The 22196-nt window shown below is 54.5% G+C and overlaps 1 protein-coding gene across 1 annotated transcript; it reads right to left on the reverse strand.

The window, feature by feature from the left end:
• Window positions 1-11630: 11630 nt before the first annotated feature.
• On the reverse strand, window positions 11631-13835 carry LOC125347831 (nascent polypeptide-associated complex subunit alpha, muscle-specific form-like). The gene is made up of 3 exons (XM_048340785.1): window positions 13759-13835; window positions 13459-13678; window positions 11631-13289 (listed from the first exon to the last, which is right to left on the reverse strand). The coding sequence occupies exons 1-3, from the start codon at window positions 13833-13835 to the stop codon at window positions 11631-11633; spliced, it is 1956 nt and encodes a 651-aa protein (XP_048196742.1).
• Window positions 13836-22196: the final 8361 nt, after the last annotated feature.

Here is a 22196-nt window from a genome sequence, read left to right on the forward strand (position 1 = left end):
GTAAAGAGAGAGTTGAGTAAGTGGTGTTACTGTTCAGTTAACGAGTGATACAAAAACTTAGGAAAAGGAGAACGTTCTCGGTCACATGTACTTACATGAAATATTCTTTAACGGACCATAAAAGCGCCAAGTTCTAATGGGATTCTTTTCCTCATAGGGAGAATGTAATAGCTGTATTTATTCTGTTAGACAAACGACTGGAGCAGGAAAGTGGAGCGGAGGCTGCGGATGGGCCCGCCCGCCCTCCGGAGAACGGCACAATTAACGCGCCATCGCACGTCGTGTGGTGATCCTCGAAGCCTCCACTGGGAAGTTTTCTTGTTTAATTTTTAATGTCAACTGCCTTTGTTTATAACTCATGTGATTATGTGTACTGTGGTAGCAACCATTCCCTCTGTGACTCAGGCCTCTCAGCATCTTTTGCTAGCTGGAACCTCAGGGAAATAAGGATTTTCATGAATATTTAATATTTTTATCCAATACCATTTTTATAACAATAAACACGATAGTACATTAATATCCTTCTTTTCTTCCCTGAAAGACAAAACAGACATGAAGGGAATGTAAAACCTCGCGTAACCCTGCCCGTAAGAGTTTGACAAATATGTATTTGAGCTTCCTTTCCTGCAGAAGCTGCAGTTTCGGGTGTCTGCTCTAATGTCCTTGGCTGAAAGCAATTCAGCTGAGAAATAATTATATAGTGTGTTGATGATTGTTATAGAAGAGTTTTCTTGCTGTGGTCTTTCTTTGTGGACTTATCTAAGTTATGTTTTAGCAAACACCTTAAAGGAATAGAAAACAATTTTCCTTGACTAGCTTACAATGTATTACTTCCACACCACACAAAGAATTCACTTTCCAGTCCTATTACCTGCATAAAACTAGAGAAATTATTTGTTAGATCTAAGCCTTGCTAGTATTTAAATTTTGTGATTAAGTGTTAATAGAGAAGAGTCTTAAGAGTTAATAGTAGATGAGTAATTTTAAACCACCTCCAATCCCAAAATAAACTTTCTACCATTATTATTGAGTAAACATCAGAAACACATAAATTTGAAGTACACAGTGATCTCTTTAATTTTTACACTTAGAATAATTTTTATTATAGATGCACTATTTTTTAACCAAGACGAGAACCAGGAGAAAGATCAGCACACCACAGATGGGAACGGAGGGCACTTGGGATTTCTGGAACTATAATTACGATTCAATAGAGATGCGCCCTGAAGTAGTGCCTTTCCATCCGTCATGGACGGGGCTCCCGGGTCGGCTCTGGGATGGACGGGGCTCCCGGGTCGGCTCTGGGATGGACGGGGCTCCCGGGTCGGCTGTGGGATGGACGGGGCTCCCGGGTCGCCTCTGGGATGGACGGGGCTCCCGGGCCGGCTCTGGGATGGACGGCGCTCCCGGGTCGGCTGTGGGATGGACGGGGCTCCCGGGTCGCCTCTGGGATGGACGGGGCTCCCGGGCCGGCTCTGGGATGGACGGGGCTCCCGGGCCGGCTCTGGGATGGACGGGGCTCCCGGGCCGGCTCTGGGATGGACGGGGCTCCCGGGCCGGCTCTGGGATGGACGGGGCTCCCGGGCCGGCTCTGGGATGGACGGGGCTCCCGGGTCGGCTCTGGGATGGACGGGGCTCCCGGGTCGGCTCTGGGATGGACGGGGCTCCCGGGTCGGCTCTGGGATGGACGGAGCTCCCGGGCCAGCTCTGAGAAGGCAGTACTACTTTCAGTGAACCTGAATCAACAGGTCTCTTTTCTGTCCATGCACCCCAATGGACCCACTCGCTGTGGCCAATGTCCTAACCCTCCGGCGGCCTTAGTTTTTCCCATGAAACAAGCGCGACCCCCCACGCCCTCCAGCAGTGCCCTGGGACACCCGGGGAAAGCCACTTGCAAGCGAGCGTGTGCAGGGCACACCGGCCAGCAGGAGCCACAGACAAGGAGGCACACAGCCCGGCAGCGCGGGTGTGCACAGGGACCCACGAGGGAGAGGAGCACTGACGGGCCATGAGCGGGGGCGAGCGCAGACAGTGTGAGGAGAATGACAAGGACACGAAGGAGGGGATTCCAGAACAGGTCCCAGTGAGGAAGCTAACGTGCAGTACCGGGACCGCGACCGAGCAGACCACGCAGACCACGCAGACCAGGCAGACCACGCAGACCAGGCAGACCACGCAGACCACGCAGGCCACGCAGACCACGCAGGCCACGCAGACCAGGCAGACCACGCAGGCCACGCAGACCACGCAGACCACGCAGGCCACGCAGGCCACGCAGACCACGCAGGCCACGCAGAACACGCAGACCAGGCATCTCCGGGAAGACGCCAGGCGCTTCCGAAAGCAACCTGCTTTCTGCGTGCAAATACATGAGATCTGCTCCCAAACATACAATGACACCTTGAATTTGATCGCACAAAGTATGTGTTTTACACTAAAATATCCTCTAAGGGAGGTGTGTGTGTGTGCGTGTGTGTGTGTGTGTGTATGTGCGTGTGTGTGTGTGTGAGAGAGAGAGAGAGAGAAAGGCAGAGATTAAACACACACACGAGTTCCATAAAAGCCATTCCATTTTTAAGGCCTCTAACTCCCATTCTATTTTCCTTTCACCTTTTGTTCCTTATTCCTTGTGTTTCTTCAATAAAGTAAGAGTTAAATGTAATAATCTCTAGGATTCTAAATATGAAAAACTTATGTGCTTTCCTTAAAAATTTATCTGACTTTAGTAATGATATCCAAGAAATGAAATACAGCCACTTATTACAAATCTATAAAACTCCTGCTGAATGCCAGATTAATTATAATGAGCAAGTGATAGTGAGAAAACCAGGGTGTGCTTGGAAATGCCAAGGTGGAGACGGAGACCCACGTTACACTGCCGCGAATTCAGAGACTGAAGTGTCACAAACATTAACTCAAAGCACATTACTGTATCTACTTGAATTCTTAGCAACAAGTACTATTATCTAGCATATGGCATTTCAAGATGACTGTATGAAAAGACACAAGATTTGTCCTTTTCTGTACATTATTGAATCAATTTGAAAAACAGTGTAGGAAATAATCATTGTATTAGTTTCAATACTAAATTATCGAGAATAAATCATTGTGAAGATGATTGTATAGACAAGTATATAAAAACATAACACTAAGTAAAGCTAAGCACATGTTTTATAAAATACAGTGATAATGTTACTCCTTGATTGCAAGTTAGTCTTTCTCCTAAAGCTGGAAGACACACAGCAGAAACTGATTGCTAATGATGTTTGTACAAGTCTGTGTGTATGTATGAGAAAGAGAGAGAGATGGAAACAAGAGGTTTTTCTTTGTTGCTTTTAATGTACCGTGTGAAGCTATTTCTTCTTCCTTTCATGTTCCCCCTTTGAATTGTCCCCTGTGGTCACTGTATTTGAGTTTGACGCCTGTGTCTTGTGCATACGTTTATCTGATTTGGGGAAGGGGAGGGGAACAACAAAATGCTGACAAATGTCACAACAAAAAGGAAAAGGACACAGGGTGAACCAGTGCCACAGATCCGCACAAGACAATCTGTTGGAAATGAACTTTAGAACTTGGTGGGGGGGGAGGAAAATGAGGGAGGGGGAAACAATGTTTGACAATAGATGTACTCATTACATGATGCATGGAGCTGTAACCCCTCTGTATGCCACCCTGACAATAAAATGAAGCAGAAGAAAGAGTCCGAGAGAGAGACAGGGAGAAGCCTCATCACCGGCTCCAGTCTCCCCCTCTGGTGAGCTGGTAAGGCTGGGACCCTTCGGGGTTCTTCCCACACTGCAGTAAGAACTGTGTTTCAGGAGACATCATACTTCTGCTTCTGCGTGTGACTGTCAGTCTGAACCCCATCATCCTTCTCCTCCACCGGGCGCCCCAGTGGTGGCTGCATTCCTCCCCGGCCCACGGTCCTCCCAGGCCTCAGCCCCCTCCACCCCACGGTATTTCCCCCTGCTGTATTAATTCTTCTCCTGCGTATCATTCAGTGCTTCAGGCCGCGGCATCATGTGTCTCTGGCTTCATTATCTTTCCTCTATGTCAATGTCATAGCCACGAAATCAAGGCTTTTTATCTTGTTTATTTGCACAGGCCACACATCAAGAAGAGCAACTGGCAATTTAGCACATATTCAATTAGTGTATTTTCGATAAAGCGCATCGAGTGAACTAGCCTCTACTAAGCAAATCACCTGTCATGAGAATGCTATAGAAGAATCATTGTCTCTTACATTTCCATAATGCTAAGAACATGTTGAGCATTTTCACTATGCAACTCCTAGTGAACCCCTTATTGAAGAAGGCCACGAAGGCTGCCAGCCCGACGCCCCTCCTCGGCTACTCCTGCGAAAGGAGCTACATGCCCCTATCTGACGCAATGAGGAGTCAACAATAATTACTAACATAACTCCTATGAATGCCCCTGCAGGCCAGCGTTCTATGACTCACGCACATATGCACTGTACCCCCAGCGAATCACACAGCATTTCAAGGCCCTTGAAATGACAGGAGAACACGAGAAATGGCCTCACGCCGGCACAGGACAGCATTTTCTAAGTCACTCCTACTGACTTAGTTCAAAAAGTCCAACTTTTACACACATTCTTAAAGGTGCGTGCTCTTCCTCCTGGTGTGTTTGTAGACCAGCGATTGTGCTCATTCACCTTACACATTACAACAGCCCAGCAACAGGCACAACCTCCATCCACAGAGTTCAGACAAACAGATGCAATCTTGGAAGGCTTGTGACTCGCCCATTCACGACGTTCCTGGCAGGAGTCAATGAGCGACAGAGTGACTACAATTCGGTGCTGTTCTGGCACATTAGGAGAGCACAAGCTCATGCTCACGCGGGTGTTCTTACTCCATCTGCGGGTGCCAGGGCACAGGTAGGAGCCAGCCTCTGACTGTGTGAAGGGAAGGAACGAGGAACTGTCCTCCTTTCTGTGGACTTGATGCCCCATACCAACCATGGCTGCTCCCTAAGTCTGGGGCCGAGGGTGTCCCTTTTGCTTGGAAGGCACCTTCCAAGGGCTGAGGAAGGTTAGCGTAGGACGCACGGCAAAGAACGCACCCCACAGTTCCCCAGCGGACCGCGGGGCTCGCTCCGGCCCAGTGCACCTTGCAAGGCAGTCGGTAAGAGAACGGACAGAGGTGGGGGCCTCCACCAGACGGCGTCCACCCGAGGGAACCCGCCAGCCGCGGCCACTGCCATCTCTACCCTGCTCCCCGCCCAGCCCTCAAGCCCGCGTCCACCGCCAGGCCTCCATCCGAGACCTCAGGTTCAATTCCCAGTGCAGCCAGATTCACGAAGAGCCTCTCTCCTATCAACCTATGACTCTAGACCTAGTAAAAAATTAAAAACAAGAGAAAAATAACTTCCTTGAACTGAAGAAAACACTAAGCGCTTCCCAATATGAATTTGTACTGAGGGACACAGTAAACAATACACATGAGGCAAAAGACAAAAAAGAAATGGCAAAGATAATGTCTGAAACACATAAAGGAAAATGATAGCAGCTAATAGGTGTCACGCTTTCTACCGGCCAGAGACTGTGCTTGTCTTCACAAACATATCGGACACTAACAGCCCTGTGAGTTCCATCTCCACACAACCAAGGGCATCCCAGGAGGTTCGGGAATTCCGCAGCCCAAAGCACAGGAGGAAGGCTTTGCATCTGTAAACTCTACTCCTGAAGCCGAAACTTTTCTATCTAAAAGAATAAACAAAAAACTGTAACAGTCATCCTTATGAAGGAAAGAATAATTGTGTCTGATAGGGTAAAAAAAAATCAAGACAAATGTGAAGTGTAAATGCATAAAATACTAGTATACATATCAGGAGAGAAGTGACTGAAGTTAAATATTTCAGTAGCTCATGTATTCTTCAGAAGGAAAGTAAAGTGATTACTTCAGATTTCTGTAAAATGTCTATGTTAAATTTTCTAAAGTTGCTGAAAACTAGAAATCTGTCAGAAAACAAATTTATACTCATTTCAAATTCTCACCACCTCCCACTGATTTAGAGTGAAGAGGAGATACTGAAATGCTATATTTAAAACCTCTACACAGGACTTCACACATATGGTAATTTTCTGACTCATTAGGAAGATAAAATTACCTCTTCACGTCTAGCATTCGAGGCTCTGTAGTCAGCCAGCCTCTGTCTTCTAGTATTCCACCTACTACCTTCTGCAGCCCATCTGACTGAAGTGATTGTGCACTCACAAGCCCAACTCACGCTCTCGATCTACCAGGAATACTGTTCTGAGATATTCCTCTGACATGTACATTTGATATTCCTATCATAGGAACCACTTTCTAAAATCGTTGGATAATCCACATTATTTCATAGGCACGTGTGCCATCTAGGATGTGTGTCATCTGACACGCAGGGGATTACACATGTATGTAGGTGTGCCATGAGACAGTAGCACCAGCGAAGGTCAAAGCTTAGCACAGAACAGGGCTAGCCTAGGGCACCCAAAGTGCCAGCCCGAGAATCAGTGCCGGCCCCTGACTCCGGGTTGGGAGCCCTAGGCGACGTCCGAGCCGTGTTCCCGAGCTCTGTGGGGAGAGGCGAGTGCGAGGTGGGGTGAGCCGGCGGGGCCCGCTGCGGTTCCGTCAGGACAGGCGCCAGGCCGCAGGCTCTGGAGTGCAGAGCACAGGGTGTCGATTATGGAAGTGTGGATTCGGGTTTCTGCATTCTAGAAAACCAGTTCACAAGGAAGTCTTGTTCTCTAAACGCAGGCAAATGTGACTGATAAGAACAAAACAAGAAGGGCTGGGAACCTGGCCTCGTGGTGCAGTGCTCATCTCGTGTACACGAAGCCCTGGGTTCGATTCCCCAGCACCACATAGATAGAAAATGGCCAGAAGTGGCGCTGTGGCTCAAGTGGCAGAGTGCTAGCCTTGAGCGGGAAGAAGCCAGGGACAGTGCTCAGGCCCTGAGTCCAAGGTCCAGGACTGGCAAAACAACAACAACAAAGAAGACAAACAAGAAAGAATGTGGGCAATGTGTCTCAAAAGTACATAGTACTGTTATACTCTATTAGGCAGTTGCCCCCACAGACTTTTACCCCATGTGACGGGAATCCAAGAAGGAACACAGAATCTTCTGTTATGGAGCAAAGGAGTTTAGGGGAGTCTGGGGGAAGGGATGGGGGGTGCTGCCACGGAGGATTTTCTAGCTCTCCCTTCAGCGGCCTGGCGGCTGCTCTTGCTCTTCACAGCAGTGGCTCTCAAGCGTGTGGTCGAGGAGCAGGTGAGGAGGCCCGGAGCCCGCTCTACTTCAGGGCGGCCGTGATGGCACATCTGGAGAGGCCTTCACAGGAGCCCTCAGACGGCACATCTGGAGAGGCCTTCACAGGAGCCCTCAGACGGCACATCTGGAGAGGCCTTCACCGAGGCCCTCAGACGGCACATCTGGAGAGGCCTTCACAGGAGCCCTCAGACGGCACATCTGGAGAGGCCTTCACAGGAGCCCTCAGACGGCACATCTGGAGAGGCCTTCACAGGAGCCCTCAGACGGCACATCTGGAGAGGCCTTCACCGAGGCCCTCAGATGGCACATCTGGAGAGGCCTTCACAGGAGCCCTCAGACGGCACATCTGGAGAGGCCTTCACCGAGGCCCTCAGACGGCACATCTGGAGAGGCCTTCACAGGAGCCCTCAGACGGCACATCTGGAGAGGCCTTCACCGAGGCCCTCAGACGGCACATCTGGAGAGGCCTTCACCGAGGCCATCAGGCAGTATGGCTGACACCACAGAAACAGTGTTCATGCCTCAAATGGCATTGTGACATTCACTGTTACCAGGCTGTTGGCAGACGTGTGTGTGTGTGTGTGTGTGTGTGTGTGTGTGTGTGTGTGTGTGAGACAATGCACCGGAAGTAAAGCACACAGAAGTTGGGGCTCAAGGGGCCTCGTGATGCCTGGCTGTAAGCTCTTGCTGACATCTCCAGAGCGGGGTGCCGGAGGGACCCCAGGCCGCAGGGGACGCCCCCACGGCGGCTTCCTCTCGTTCACTTGTGGAGGGGACGAATTGCTTCCGCCAGGTGTATCAGTACTTCTTTGAAGAATCATGTTTGTAAGTACAAGTTCCTGAAGCTCAAGGAGACGCATTCTGCAAGTGCACTTTCAGAGCCAGATTCGCCCTTCCGAGAAGCAAGGCGACCCCGAAGCTAACAGCCAACGCGAAACCCAGCAGCCGGAGCACGGGCCGCCTGGCTGGCGCGGCCGCGCCCCTCTAAGTGCCTGGGATTCGCGCTGGGCCATTTTCCACTCAGCTGCTCCGGCACCTTTTTAAACTGCCACATCGCATGATATTAATGATGCAACAAATTGACTAGTATTATGGGAATGTATTTATGACTTTTATGACTATATTTAATTGTACGTATTTTTCCCAGTTTCTAATTAAAACTGGTAGTAAAAAATAGTGCCACTGCGTGTAAGCCTGCACTTTCCAGACCCATAATTAGCACTAATACAGAGATAGTTCAGAAAGATATAATGCTGTCACGCTAAAGTGGATTGCATGGCCTATTATTAGGGCTATTATTAAAGTAGACCCTGTCAGCAGGGGGGAAAGGCAACCTATCAATTCTCCAGGGGAAGGGTCCTGGGTGTTGCTCGCGCTGTGCGCGTGGGTTTCCTGGTGTGTCCCCGAGTGTCAGAGGCCAGGCAGGGCGGCGGCACAGGGCCAAATGGAAGACGTTATCAGCGTCTCCGTACCCCAGACTACACTGAACGCTGCACATTTTCAGCACGGAGATTGTACTACATACTCGCAGCCCCCAACGCACTCATTGTGTGGCCATTTAACTACACTTACTCAGCAGCACAGAGCTGCTCAAATCAGAGCCCTGCGCTCTCAAGAGAATCAAAGGGCAGCTCCACGCTTCACGCTGTCAAAGGCAAATTCGGTGTGACATTTAATTTAAAACCCATAAAGTGTAGCCCTGAGGAGTGTTCACGATCACGCCGGAAGGCAGCTCCGCCTCCCCGAGACACCCCCGCCGCACCGGGCTCTTGGCACCCCCACGGGGACCACCGCGCCACCCAGACTCGGGGCCCACACGAAACCCGGGGGGCCGGCGCCCTTGTCGGCTGTAAGTCATTCACTGGATGTCTGGTGGTGGCTTGTGTTGCATTACTAAGGTGAATAAAAAGGCAGGGAGTCATTAAAAAACAAAACAAGAAGAGTGCTTAGTTGCAGGAACCTTCTCATTTGTAATTGTCACTTACGATGTCCATTGGAATTTTTTATAGTCTCTTCCAAAGCTACTCTAGTTATTCATTGGTGGCACAGAAGGGCTTTGAAACTATGAAGATGGAGGGCCAGTCCACAAAGATGGCGTCTACTCGTTGTAAGAACTACAGGACTTCATGAAACCTCCGGAGGACTGTCTCTTTGCATAACAAACAAGCACATAAAGAATAAATCTTTAAAAACTGTATTAAGAAGAAGAGATCATATGGTAGTTGTGCATTTGGCCTTTTGAGGACCCTCCACACTGCTTTCCAGAGGGGCCGAGCAAGCTTCCGTTCCCACCAGCAGTGTGACGGAGTTCCCTTCCGTTGTCATTTGTCTTCTTAATGGTGGCCACCCGACTGGATGGGGTGGAATCTCAGGGCTGTTTAGATTTACATTTCCTGTGTGATGTTGAACATGTCTTCATGTGTCTATTGGTCATTTTTACTTCTTCTGAAAAGTCCCTCTTTAAGTCATTAGCCCATCTATTAATTGGATTGTTGTTTCTTTGAGGGTTTAATTTTTGAGTTCTAAGTATGTTCTAGAGATGATCTCTGGTCTGATGTATTGCTGATAGACGTCTTCCATTCCTTTAAGTTTGCTTGCTATGTCCTTTGCCAGGCAGAAGCTTTAACTTTGATGCAATCCCAGTTATCCAATCTTCCTTCAGTTTCTGGGGTTGGGGGATCGTCACCTAGGGAGTTTCTCCCTGTGCCTGGGAGCTGCGGGGCTCCCTCCTCTCCCCAAGATCGTTTCCCAGGCTGACGCCGAGGTCTTTGGTGCCCCAGCAAGGGGGCGTATCAGGATCGAGTCCCACTTTCTGTATGTGGATCTGCAGCTGCGTCAGCACCGTTTGTGGAAGAGCCTGGGTTTGTCCCCAGCCTATGTCTGTGGCTTTCTTACTGAATATTAAATGGTGATGGGTCTGTGAGTTTGTTTCTGGGTCTCCTATTCTGCTCCGTTGATCTTCAGGCCCGTGTTTGTGCCAGTCCTAAGCTGTTCTCATTATTATGGCTCCTGGGCATTAATTCCATAGATAGCAAACAAGGTTACAGTAAAGCTACCAGCACAAAGCCATGTTCAGTGCAGCACGATGCGCGGGAGCCACGGTATTCACTCAGCCTAGATGCCCCTCAGTGGGTGAAGAAATCAAGGAAATGGGGTATAAATACATAATGGACTTTGTCTCATCCCGCAGAAAGAATGTTATTGTACCGTTTTTAAGAAAATGGAAACAATTATATTAAGTGAAGTAAGCTAGACCCAGTGAAACTCATTTGTGGTAGATAGAATTTACCGGAACATCCAGAGGTAGACAGATGGGTGGAATGCCAGTGGCTGCGAGTGGATTAGCTGACATACAGTAGGGTGTGTGGAACGCACAAATGGAGGAGCCTTGTAGGAAGCCAAAGCCGAACAAAATCCCTACCAGCAAATGCGTGCACGCAAGGGGGTGGGGGCAAGGGGAGAGAGATAGGGAATGAAGAAGGGGGGAGTGTAGCCCACAATTTATTGTATGTACCACAAAATTAAGAAAAGTGAGGGAAGGGGTGGGCTGAGGTGGGGTGAACCGAGCCACAGGCACTGCATCCACAAATTGCCACGTTAACGGCCACCACCTTTAAACAACTTCTTACAGAGAACAGAAAACTGTCAATAGAACAGGTGCTCACGTGGGCAGCACAGCACTTTATTAAGAGGACAATCCCGCCATGGGGTCTGAGCCTGGGTCAGGCCTTCCTGAGCAGAACAAGGCGGCACTGCAGAGCGCGGCTCCAGCGGTCGGACACCGGACGCGGACAGTCCGCTCAGCCACGGGCCGTCACCTCCGAGCGCCGAGACACCCTAAGAACAGGGGCTGGGAACATGGCCCAGTGGCAACAGTGCTCGCCTCGTATCCATGAAGCCCTGGGTTCGATTCTTCAGTGCCACATGTACAGAAAAGCCAGAAGTGGCGCTGTGGCTCACGTGGCAGAGTGCTAGCCTTGAGCAAGAAGAAGCCAGGGACAGTGCTCAAGCCCTGAGTTCAAGGCCCAGGACTGGCCAATAAAAAAAAAAAAGAAATAACCTAAGAGCATTAAATATACACGGATACTTGATACGAAAAGGAACTGTTTACACTTATTCTTTACATTTACCATATGTTAAGATTGCCCTATTTTGGATTATATTTTATCCCACTACAGTGTTACATTTTTTAGATGCTGAAATGATTCTATTCTGAAATACTTATGTATTAGATTTTAAAATTTGCCGTATTATAATTAAGCAAATGTTGACTTGGCTGCTCTTGCACGCGATGCAGATTTGGCACCTTGTGCTTTGGCAAGTCCTGGGATTTAACTGCACTCTGCATTGTTCTGTTACTGAAGTGGTGGCCACGGGTTGGGACGCGCTGTGGTAGGGACTGCGTGGGAGGGCGGTGTCGCGGGGTAAGGGCGGTGTCGCGGGGTAAGGGCGGTGTCGCGGGGTAAGGGCGGTGTGGCGGGGGTAAGGGCGGTGTCGCGGGGTAAGGGCGGTGTCGCGGGGGTAAGGGCGGTGTCGCGGGGTAAGGGCGGTGTCGCGGGGGTAAGGGCGGTGTCGCGGGGTAAGGGCGGTGTCGCGGGGTAAGGGCGGTGTCGCGGGGGTAAGGGTGGTGTCGCGGGGGTAAGGGCGGTGTCGCGGGGGTAAGGGCGGTGTCCCGGGGTAAGGGCGGTGTCGCGGGGGTAAGGGCGGTGTCGCGGGGTAAGGGCGGTGTCGCGGGGTAAGGGCGGTGTCCCGGGGTAAGGGTGGTGTCGCGGGGGTAAGGGCGGTGTCGCGGGGTAAGGGCGGTGTCCCGGGGTAAGGGCGGTGTCGCGGGGGTAAGGGCGGTGTCGCGGGGTAAGGGCGGTGTCCCGGGGTAAGGGCGGTGTCGCGGGGTAAGGGCGGTGTCGCGGGGTAAGGGCGGTGTGGCGGGGGTAAGGGCGGTGTCCCGGGGTAAGGGCGGTGTCCCGGGGTAAGGGCGGTGTCGCGGGGTAAGGGCGGTGTGGCGGGGGTAAGGGCGGTGTCGCGGGGTAAGGGCGGTGTGGCGGGGGTAAGGGCGGTGTCCCGGGGTAAGGGCGGTGTCGCGGGGTAAGGGCGGTGTCCCGGGGTAAGGGCGGTGTCGCGGGGTAAGGGCGGTGTCCCGGGGTAAGGGCGGTGTGGCGGGGGTAAGGGCGGTGTCCCGGGGTAAGGGCGGTGTCGCGGGGTAAGGGCGGTGTCCCGGGGTAAGGGCGGTGTCGCGGGGTAAGGGCGGTGTCCCGGGGTAAGGGCGGTGTCCCGGGGTAAGGGCGGTGTGGCGGGGGTAAGGGCGGTGTCCCGGGGTAAGGGCGGTGTCCCGGGGTAAGGGCGGTGTCCCGGGGTAAGGGCGGTGTCGCGGGGTAAGGGCGGTGTCGCGGGGTAAGGGCGGTGTGGCGGGGGTAAGGGCGGTGTCCCGGGGTAAGGGCGGTGTCGCGGGGTAAGGGCGGTGTCCCGGGGTAAGGGCGGTGTCGCGGGGTAAGGGCGGTGTCCCGGGGTAAGGGCGGTGTCCCGGGGTAAGGGCGGTGTCCCGGGGTAAGGGCGGTGTCGCGGGGTAAGGGCGGTGTGGCGGGGGTAAGGGCGGTGTCCCGGGGTAAGGGCGGTGTCGCGGGGGTAAGGGCGGTGTCCCGGGGTAAGGGCGGTGTGGCGGGGGTAAGGGCGGTGTCCCGGGGTAAGGGCGGTGTGGCGGGGGTAAGGGCGGTGTCGCGGGGTAAGGGCGGTGTCGCGGGGTAAGGGCGGTGTCCCGGGGTAAGGGCGGTGTCGCGGGGTAAGGGCGGTGTCCCGGGGTAAGGGCGGTGTCGCGGGGTAAGGGCGGTGTCCCGGGGTAAGGGCGGTGTGGCGGGGGTAAGGGCGGTGTCACGGGGTAAGGGCGGTGTCGCGGGGGTAAGGGCGGTGTCACGGGGGTAAGGGCGGTGTCGCGGGGTAAGGGCAGTGTCACGGGGGGTAAGGGCGCGGCGCGGGAAGCTGGGAGGACGCGTCGGTGGGCGGCGCCGGGCCCCTGCCCCTCCCTGGGGCAAAGCCGTCAGCAGCCACTGCCATCAGCCACGAGCCTCGGGGGACGTGGTGGTCTCGGGGACACGGTGGCCGGGGGCACGTGACGGGCTCTGTGGACACGCGTGGGCGTGACGGCTGAGCACACGTGGCGTGCGCTGTGCACCTGCGGAATTACCCACGCACGGCGCGACCTGTCTGCGCGATCACGCCCGCAGTGGACGCGGCGGGCTGGCTTCTCTCGGTGACGGTGACGGGAACCCCAAAGCCACGCACGGTCTGGGAGGAACGGCGCGTCTCTGTGCACCGCTGGGCTCCGAGGCCGCAGGAGCGCAGCGCACACGCGCGTGTGCAAGAGATGTGGCAACCCCAGCGCGCCCGCACGCGTGTGGGGCCCGCGCCCCGCCTGTGGGGGGCGCTGGGGAGAACGCCGCCCCCCCCGGGCCTGCATAACGGACCCTCGCTCGCGCCCCAGGGAACCCGCACCGAGCAGCTGCACCTGTGCTGCTCTGCAGCCGCAGGGGCGCCCCGCCTTCGCGCTGAGCTGTTCCTGCAGACGCCATCTCGCCTGTGTGCAGCGGGTCCCCAGGGGGCCGCGCTCACACCCGAGTGCAAAACGTGACTTCTGACAGGAAGTGGCCTATGAACCCAGCGGGGTGCTTCGGGCGGTCCTGAGTTTCCAAGGAGGCCTGGAGTCCCGGCGCTCGACAGCGAGGGCAGACAGCGAGGACAGACAGACAGCGAGGACAGACAGCGAGGGCAGACAGACAGCGAGGGCAGACAGCGAGGGCAGACAGCAAGGACAGACAGACAGCGAGGACAGACAGTGAGGGCAGACAGACAGCGAGGACAGACAGCAAGGACAGACAGACAGCGAGGACAGACAGCAAGGACAGACAGCAAGGACAGACAGCAAGGACAGACAGCGAGGGCAGACAGCGAGGACAGACAGACAGCGAGGACAGACAGCGAGGGCAGACAGACAGCGAGGACAGACAGCAAGGACAGACAGCAAGGACAGACAGTAAGGACAGACAGCAAGGACAGACAGCGAGGGCAGACAGCGAGGACAGACAGACAGCGAGGACAGACAGCAAGGACAGACAGCAAGGACAGACAGCGAGGACAGACAGCAAGGGCAGACAGACAGCAAGGACAGACAGGAAGGACAGACAGCAAGGACAGACAGCAAGGACAGACAGCGAGGACAGACAGCGAGGACAGACAGCGAGGACAGACAGCGAGGACAGACAGCGAGGGCAGACAGACAGCGAGGACAGACAGCAAGGACAGACAGCAAGGACAGACAGCAAGGACAGACAGCAAGGGCAGACAGACAGCGAGGGCAGACAGCGAGGGCAGGGAGGGGCAACTCTGGGTAAAGCCACTTCTTTTCTTCATTTATCTCCCTTTCGTTTCTAGCTGTCACTAGGAACCCAAACGATCGGCAAGGAGCTGGCTGAACGACGGACAGCTGCTTCCACGTCGCCTCTGCGGGCCGTTTAACGGAGCCCCAGAGTCTACTGACGCATCACAACCCGAACCGTGGAAAGAATGCTCTTACATAAACATGCAAGTTTTAAGGCAGTCGAAGTATGAATTGTAAAGGTGCAATGGCTTTCAGGTGACTGAGACAGGCTTGCCCTTTATCTGCTGTCCGTATCGCTGCGTGCGCCGCTACCCCAGGTCTGCTGACCAGACGCACGCGCTCAAGCCTGCTGACTTCCTGGGCCACCCCCACCCCCGCTCTTAGTTTCCGCGACGCGGGCTCCGTGTCCTGGATGTTCCCCCACTTCTTCCACATGGGCCTGTCTAATGAGGCGGACCCAGGCCATCCCTCCTTCTGCACCCTCAAAGCTCCCGTCCTGCTGGGTATTTTCCTGTCGTCTCCAGGTGCATTACAAGCTCCTTGGAAGAGCCGCAGCTCCGGTGAAAGGCCGATCATGAACCACGGCCTTGGGCCTCATCACCATGCGTCATGATGGCAGGAAGGGTTGCTCGGTGCTCCCAGGTTCTGGCGAGACCCGGGCAGATGAGGGCCCAGTAGAGTAGGGTGTCCGTCAGGAATCCATGTGCCAGCCTTTAAATGTGAACACGCCTAAAACAGTCAGAGCCGGAAAGCCCGACTTTAACATCCTTCCATTGCTATTACAGTATTCTTGTGTTCCTTTGATCACAACAAAAGCATGAAACTGCACAAACTTCCAAAAATGAGTGATATGACAGCACTGTAACCTGTGAGATGATTCATTCATGTTCCTCAATAACTGAGCTTCTTCAGTGAATTCCTCTAGAGAATCCAAAGCGATATCATTCCCTTCTTTCTGCAACTCCCTTCCCGTAAAGTACACCAATGCTTTCCCATAATATCCTTGCTTATCCCAGCCATATACCAGGAGGGAGGGAGGGTCAGGGAGGGAGGGAGGGAGGGAGGGGGTGCGGAGCACAGGGACACTCAGACTCGGGCTTCGCCTGGCCAGGGGTGAGCTGAGCTCTACCTCGGTGGCCCGCATGATTTCCCTTTCCTGCTTTTGTGCTCTAGAAAGAAGATCAATGCAGGCCCATTGGTTAATAACCAGCGACGAGAAGCAGTGAGCGGGGCTAAGGCGCTGCGTGAGGAAAGGCACTCGTTCTTTACTAGCTACAACCACTGTTCTCCAAGATACCTGGCTTTCTCGTGCCTCCATCTATTCATTCACTGGATGCATTTATAACCCTACTCCTCCTTGAAGACTAGACCCATGACTAAAGTAATTATAACGTGTACTGGTTTTTTTCTTTAGATACTATGAAATACTTTCAAATACAATATTCCGGATCCCAATTGAAGAGGCCCGCCCGCCCTTGGGGGTAAGGGAGTGAGCTCCCGGGAACAGCGGTGCTCCCTGGGAGGGTGCCGGGCGGGCCGGGGTGCGGACGCGGCCTCGAGGCACCCTTGGGGGAAGGGAGCGAGCTCCCGGGAACAGGGGTGCTCCCTGGGAGGGTGCCGGGCGGGCCGGGGGTGCGGACGCGGCCTCCAGGCGATGCCGTCAGCAGACTTCGGCAGTGTCCTCTCCCCAGACCCAATCGCTGCACTGGAGCGAAATTTACAAATACAGCTGCTCGGCGCGGGGGTGGGTGGGGTGGGGTGGGGTGGGGTGAAATGTGCCCTCCCCAGGGAAGAAGCTCGGCCTGGACTCGGGCTCTCGGGCGCCTCTGCGGGGTGAGAGCCCAGGGCGGCCCTGCGCGCTCCGCCCTGGGCTCCATCCAAGCCGCTGCGCTGAGCGGAGCCCAAGCTGCTCCCGCCACGGGGCGCCCGCCGCAAGTGAAGCAGGGCACCCCAGAAGCCCCCAGCGGGCCTGGTCGTGTCCCCGTGAGGCCGCACGTGGTTTCTGTGCACGCACGGCCAGGGCGTGTTCTTGGCCTGTGGGGTGTCACAGGGCTCCGAGAGCAGGGCGGGGCAGGCCCTGATCCCGGCCCTCCTCCCCAGGGCGCTTCCCCTCTGCACAAGGCGCGCCCGCGGCCTCGGGCCGTCAAGAAGCGCTGGCCTCCCTCCAAAGACCAGGGGCCCCCGGGGCTGCGTCTGCGCTCCATGGGGGAGCGAGGGAGGCGGGGAGGCCACGCGCAGCGCCACAGCTGGAGCAGCTGCTCACCGCCCTCCTCCCCTCCGCGTCCGTCCAGTGGCCAGCTCCTCTCCTCTCCCGCAGCTCCTTCCCTCCGCGTCCGTCCAGTAGCCAGCTCCTCTCCTCTCCCGCAGCTCCTCCCCTCCGAGTCCGTCCAGTAGCCAGCTCCTCACCTCTCCCGCAGCTCCTCCCCTCCAAGTCCGTCCAGTAGCCAGCTCCTCACCCCTCCCGCAGCTCCTCCCCTCCACATCTGTCCAGTAGCCAGCTCCTCTCCTCTCCCGCAGCTCCTCCCTCCTTGTCCGTCCAGTAGCCAGCTCCTCTCCTCTCCCGCAGCTCCTCCCCTCCACACCCGTCCAGTAGCCAGCTCCTCTCCTCTCCCGCAGCTCCTCCCCTCCGTGTCCGTCCAGTAGCCAGCTCCTCTCCTCTCCCGCAGCTCCTCCCTCCGCGTCCGTCCAGTGGCCAGCTCCTCTCCTCTCCCTCAGCTCCTCCCCTCCGAGTCCGTCCAGTAGCCAGCTCCTCTCCTCTCCCGCAGCTCCTCCCTCCGCGTCCATCCAGTGGCCAGCTCCTCTCCTCTCCCTCAGCTCCTCCCCTCCGCGCCCATCCAGTAGCCAGCTCCTCACCTCTCCCGCAGCTCCTCCCTCCTCCCTCCTTGTCCGTCCAGTAGCCAGCTCCTCTCCCCTCCCGCAGCTCCTCCCCTCCGCGTCCGTCCGTCCAGTAGCCAGCTCCTCACCCCTCCCGCAGCTCCTCCCTCCTTGTCCGTCCAGTAGCCAGCTCCTCTCCTCTCCCGCAGCTCCTCCCCTCCGCGCCCGTCCAGTAGCCAGCTCCTCTCCTCTCCCGCAGCTCCTCCCCTCCGTGTCCGTCCAATAGCCAGCTCCTCTCCTCTCCCGCAGCTCCTCCCCTCCGCGCCCGTCCAGTAGCCAGCTCCTCTCCCCTCCCGCAGCTCCTCCCCTCCGCGTCTGTCCAGTAGCCAGCTCCTCTCCTCTCCCGCAGCTCCTCCCTCCGCGTCCGTCCAGTGGCCAGCTCCTCTCCTCTCCCTCAGCTCCTCCCCTCCGCGCCCATCCAGTAGCCAGCTCCTCACCTCTCCCGCAGCTCCTCCCTCCTCCCTCCTTGTCCGTCCAGTAGCCAGCTCCTCTCCCCTCCCGCAGCTCCTCCCCTCCGCGTCCGTCCGTCCAGTAGCCAGCTCCTCACCCCTCCCGCAGCTCCTCCCTCCTTGTCCGTCCAGTAGCCAGCTCCTCTCCTCTCCCGCAGCTCCTCCCCTCCGCGCCCGTCCAGTAGCCAGCTCCTCTCCTCTCCCGCAGCTCCTCCCCTCCGTGTCCGTCCAGTAGCCAGCTCCTCTCCTCTCCCGCAGCTCCTCCCCTCCGCGCCCGTCCAGTAGCCAGCTCCTCTCCCCTCCCGCAGCTCCTCCCCTCCGCGTCTGTCCAGTAGCCAGCTCCTCTCCTCTCCCGCAGCTCCTCCCTCCGCGTCCGTCCAGTGGCCAGCTCCTCTCCTCTCCCTCAGCTCCTCCCCTCCGCGCCCATCCAGTAGCCAGCTCCTCACCTCTCCCGCAGCTCCTCCCTCCTCCCTCCTTGTCCGTCCAGTAGCCAGCTCCTCTCCCCTCCCGCAGCTCCTCCCCTCCGCGTCCGTCCGTCCAGTAGCCAGCTCCTCTCCTCTCCCCCAGCTCCTCCCCTCCGCGTCCGTCCAGTGGCCAGCTCCTCTCCTCTCCCGCAGCTCCTCCCTCCTTGTCCGTCCAGTGGCCAGCTCCTCACCTCTCCCGCAGCTCCTCCCCTCCGTGTCCATCCAGTAGCCACCTCCTCTCCCCTCCCGCAGCTCCTCCCCTCCGCGTCCGTTCAGTAGCCAGCTCCTCTCCCCTCCCTCAGCTCCTCCCCTCCGCGCCCGTCCAGTAGCCAGCTCCTCTCCCCTCCCGCAGCTCCTCCCCTCCGCGTCCGTCCAGTAGCCAGCTCCTCTCCTCTCCCGCAGCTCCTCCCTCCGCGTCCGTCCAGTAGCCAGCTCCTCTCCTCTCCCCCAGCTCCTCCCCTCCGCGTCCGTCCAGTAGCCAGCTCCTCTCCCCTCCCGCAGCTCCTCCCCTCCGCATCCGTCCAATGGCCAGCTCCTCTGCTCTCCCGCAAGCGTTATGCAGGCAAGCGAGCTCTGCAGCATGGCGGGGGGCTGGGGGACGGAAGGAAGGATGGTGGGGAATATTATGATGATGATGATTGCCAGTCCTGGCCTCGAACTCTAGCCCCGGGCGCTGCCCCTAAGTTCATTTTGCTCAAGGTCAGTGCTCTGTCGCTGGAGCTACAGCACCACTTCTGGCTTTTTCCGTGGAGAATGGGAGATAAGAGTCTCCGAGACGTTCCTGCCCGGGCTGGCTTTGAACCACGCGCCTCAGCTCGCAGCCTCCGGGGTAGCGAGGGTTACAGGCGTAAGCCACTGCCGCTCAGCCAAGGAATATTATTAAAAGCTGTATTCCAGACCAGCACCTCCTGGCTTTTTAAAATATTTTCTAAGTTACTTGAATTCAAGGGCCTTCTTTTACATTTATGATACTTTAATAATTGTACATAAATCCACACTGAAACTGTTTTGTAAGATAATCTTACAGAAATGCTTTAATTTTCATTTCACCAAATGTTTTTCTCCTTGTTCTGAATTGTCCTATGCCAGGGAAAGCATAAAATAAATGCTGTCTAGAAACATTTAAATATTATGGCTCAATGAACTGGCACAAAAGGTTGCCGCCGAAATGGTATATAAGTAATCTAAATCAGTGAGAGGAACATGAACGCAGGGAGGAAAACAGTGAATTATTTATTGACTTCCTACTTAGACTCTGGCATGCTCCTGGTTTCGGGGGTGGAATCGCATTAAATGCGTGGCCCCTGACAGAGAACCTTGTCTGCGAGCGAGGCCGTGAGTTGGGGCACAGCAACTCTATCAATTACAAAGCGCTGCTTCCCCCACGTGCTTAGACTACTCTAACCACTGATGGAAACTTACATTCTCTACAATTCCTCAGTATACCTTTACCCACCTATAAACCAAGTTCACAGGAAAACATTTTACTCAATAATATGTTAACAACTTTTCCTGTTGCCCTGTCGAAAAAATAAAAACGTAACTAGAAGCAAAGACGTGGCATCTTCAAGCCACTATCTGAAAATCTTTTCATTTTTATTAAAGAATATAAGATGAGAAAGGAATCGTATAGCATTTACACACACGTATGAAAGTTCCGGATCCTGTGGCGAATGGGCCGCTCACTTGTCCTGGCATTCGAGCCTTTTCCTTGATGGCTACGTGGCAGGCGCCTGACCAGAGCAAATGCCCATCTCGGAGTCGGGGGCTGAGATCCCGGGGCGCACGCAATGGCTTACGTTCCGGTGCCGCGGGAAGCCGGCAGGACAAGTCTACATCCAAACATGTGCAACCGCTTGTATGGCAGGCTCTTGGGGAAGAAGCCTCGCGGGTCTTCTGCGTCTGGCCTCCTTCAGCTTTTCAGCAGGTAAGCGTTGGTCCCGTGCCTGCTCACGGCCGTCTTCGCCGAGGGACGGCAGCCAGATGCCCGCACACCCGCTGGCCGGGGCCCCACAGGAGCACAGGGCATTGCTGCTAACGGGCGGCCGCTCTGCTCATCTTGAAAATCCAATTCCTGCCTGAAACCCGAAGACGGGAAAGCACGGATGCGGTCCACACAAACCGAATGCTCAGAGCGAGGCCACTTAGCTACGAAACTCTCACAGAAGACCATGACTGGCAGCGGCTCTGGCGCCGTGATTTATTCCTGACGTGTCCTCTTCTACACTGTGGATGCCTATTCAAGTTTGCTTTTTTTTATCTAAAGCTCACATTCACTAGCCAGGTTCCTCTCCAAATGGAATGTGCCTCTACCCCTGCTGCGACGGAGATCTCTGCTCGCTGGCGACCGGCCCGGCAGCCATCCTCAAGGCTTCCGTTCAACAGGCGAAGGACAGCGCACGAGCGAACGCGCCCAGGGAGGCGGGCACATTTCTAGGGACCAGCCAGGAACTACCGTGGCATCCACACGGGAGGCAGGAAAGGTCAGAAGCAGTGATAGAGACAAGCACAAAAAAAGACACTCATGGGCAAACCCGGGAGTTCAGCCAGCACAGGTGTGAGGGCAAAGGCAGGAGAAGGATGTCAGACACTGCTTGTCTTTCTGATTTTGTATTTGGCCTCTTCATATGTGATTAATCTTTAAAAAGGCGATAACCCATCTATATCTATTGCAAGGAGTACACTTTGAGAACATTATAGAGAATCCAGAAATAGGCATGGCACATGGAAAACTAGAAAAGACCAGTCAGGGTATAATGGAAGCACTGCTCCATCAACCGTTCCTTAACCCTCAGCACTGGGCTTTGTGTGCGGCCGTGGTGGTTTCCTATTCCCCAGCAAGTGCTACGTTCACATCACAACTGACCACACAGGAGCCACTGGCCACCGAGCAGGGAGAGCACGGAGCACTCAGCCCCAGCGGAGGCCCCGACCGGCCAAGTGCACAGCACTCCCCGACTGGCTGTCACTTTTATAAACGGCCCAGTCACGTGACAGCAGCGCATCTGACCTCCTACAATGTTGTTCCCAACTGTCTTCAATTCTCAGAAAACTGTTGGCAATTGTTTACTTTATTATAGACAATATCAATTTATATATATGTATAATATAATTGGCTAATTTTACAGTTCTACATTATGTTTATAGGCCCTTTGATAAACTAGCATATACAAACACAACATAATAATTATAGAAGTCACATAGATTTATACCTTAATATTTGATTCCAAACACATAAATCACAATGTTCACAGAATGATTACTGACGGGGAATATTAAGGATAGTTCTCCATATTTTTAAATGTAAGTTCCTACTTTGAACTTTATAAAATGCAGTCTGTGGCCCGCTAGTGGCCTCTGACCTTACATCCGGCATGAGTGCACACACAGGCAAGAACTACAATGAGGAAAAAGACAATGTCTTGTCAGCTCGTTATATTAAGGGAGTGTTTCCTTAACGGTTATGAAAGTTCATTTTTCTTCTGAATCCCAGAATTGGACAGAACTTCAAGAAAACAAGATTATATTTTTAAGCAACATTTCCACTAAATCCATTCTGCTGTGGCTATCAATTCTAATTTTACATATATTTTATCAAAACAGCCTCAACTGAAAGAATTTTGATGACTGTCCCATTCTTGCCCGAGACCATGTTTGGAAGTGTTACCCTTTCCTGATTGCTTCTTTCATGAAACATACATAAAAAACTTGTTCCACAAATATGTATAGCTACAGAATCTGAATCAACAGAGGTTTACACTAATGAGA

This window comes from Perognathus longimembris, chromosome 3 (assembly GCF_023159225.1).
Source record: "Perognathus longimembris pacificus isolate PPM17 chromosome 3, ASM2315922v1, whole genome shotgun sequence".
Lineage (NCBI taxonomy): Eukaryota > Metazoa > Chordata > Mammalia > Rodentia > Heteromyidae > Perognathus > Perognathus longimembris.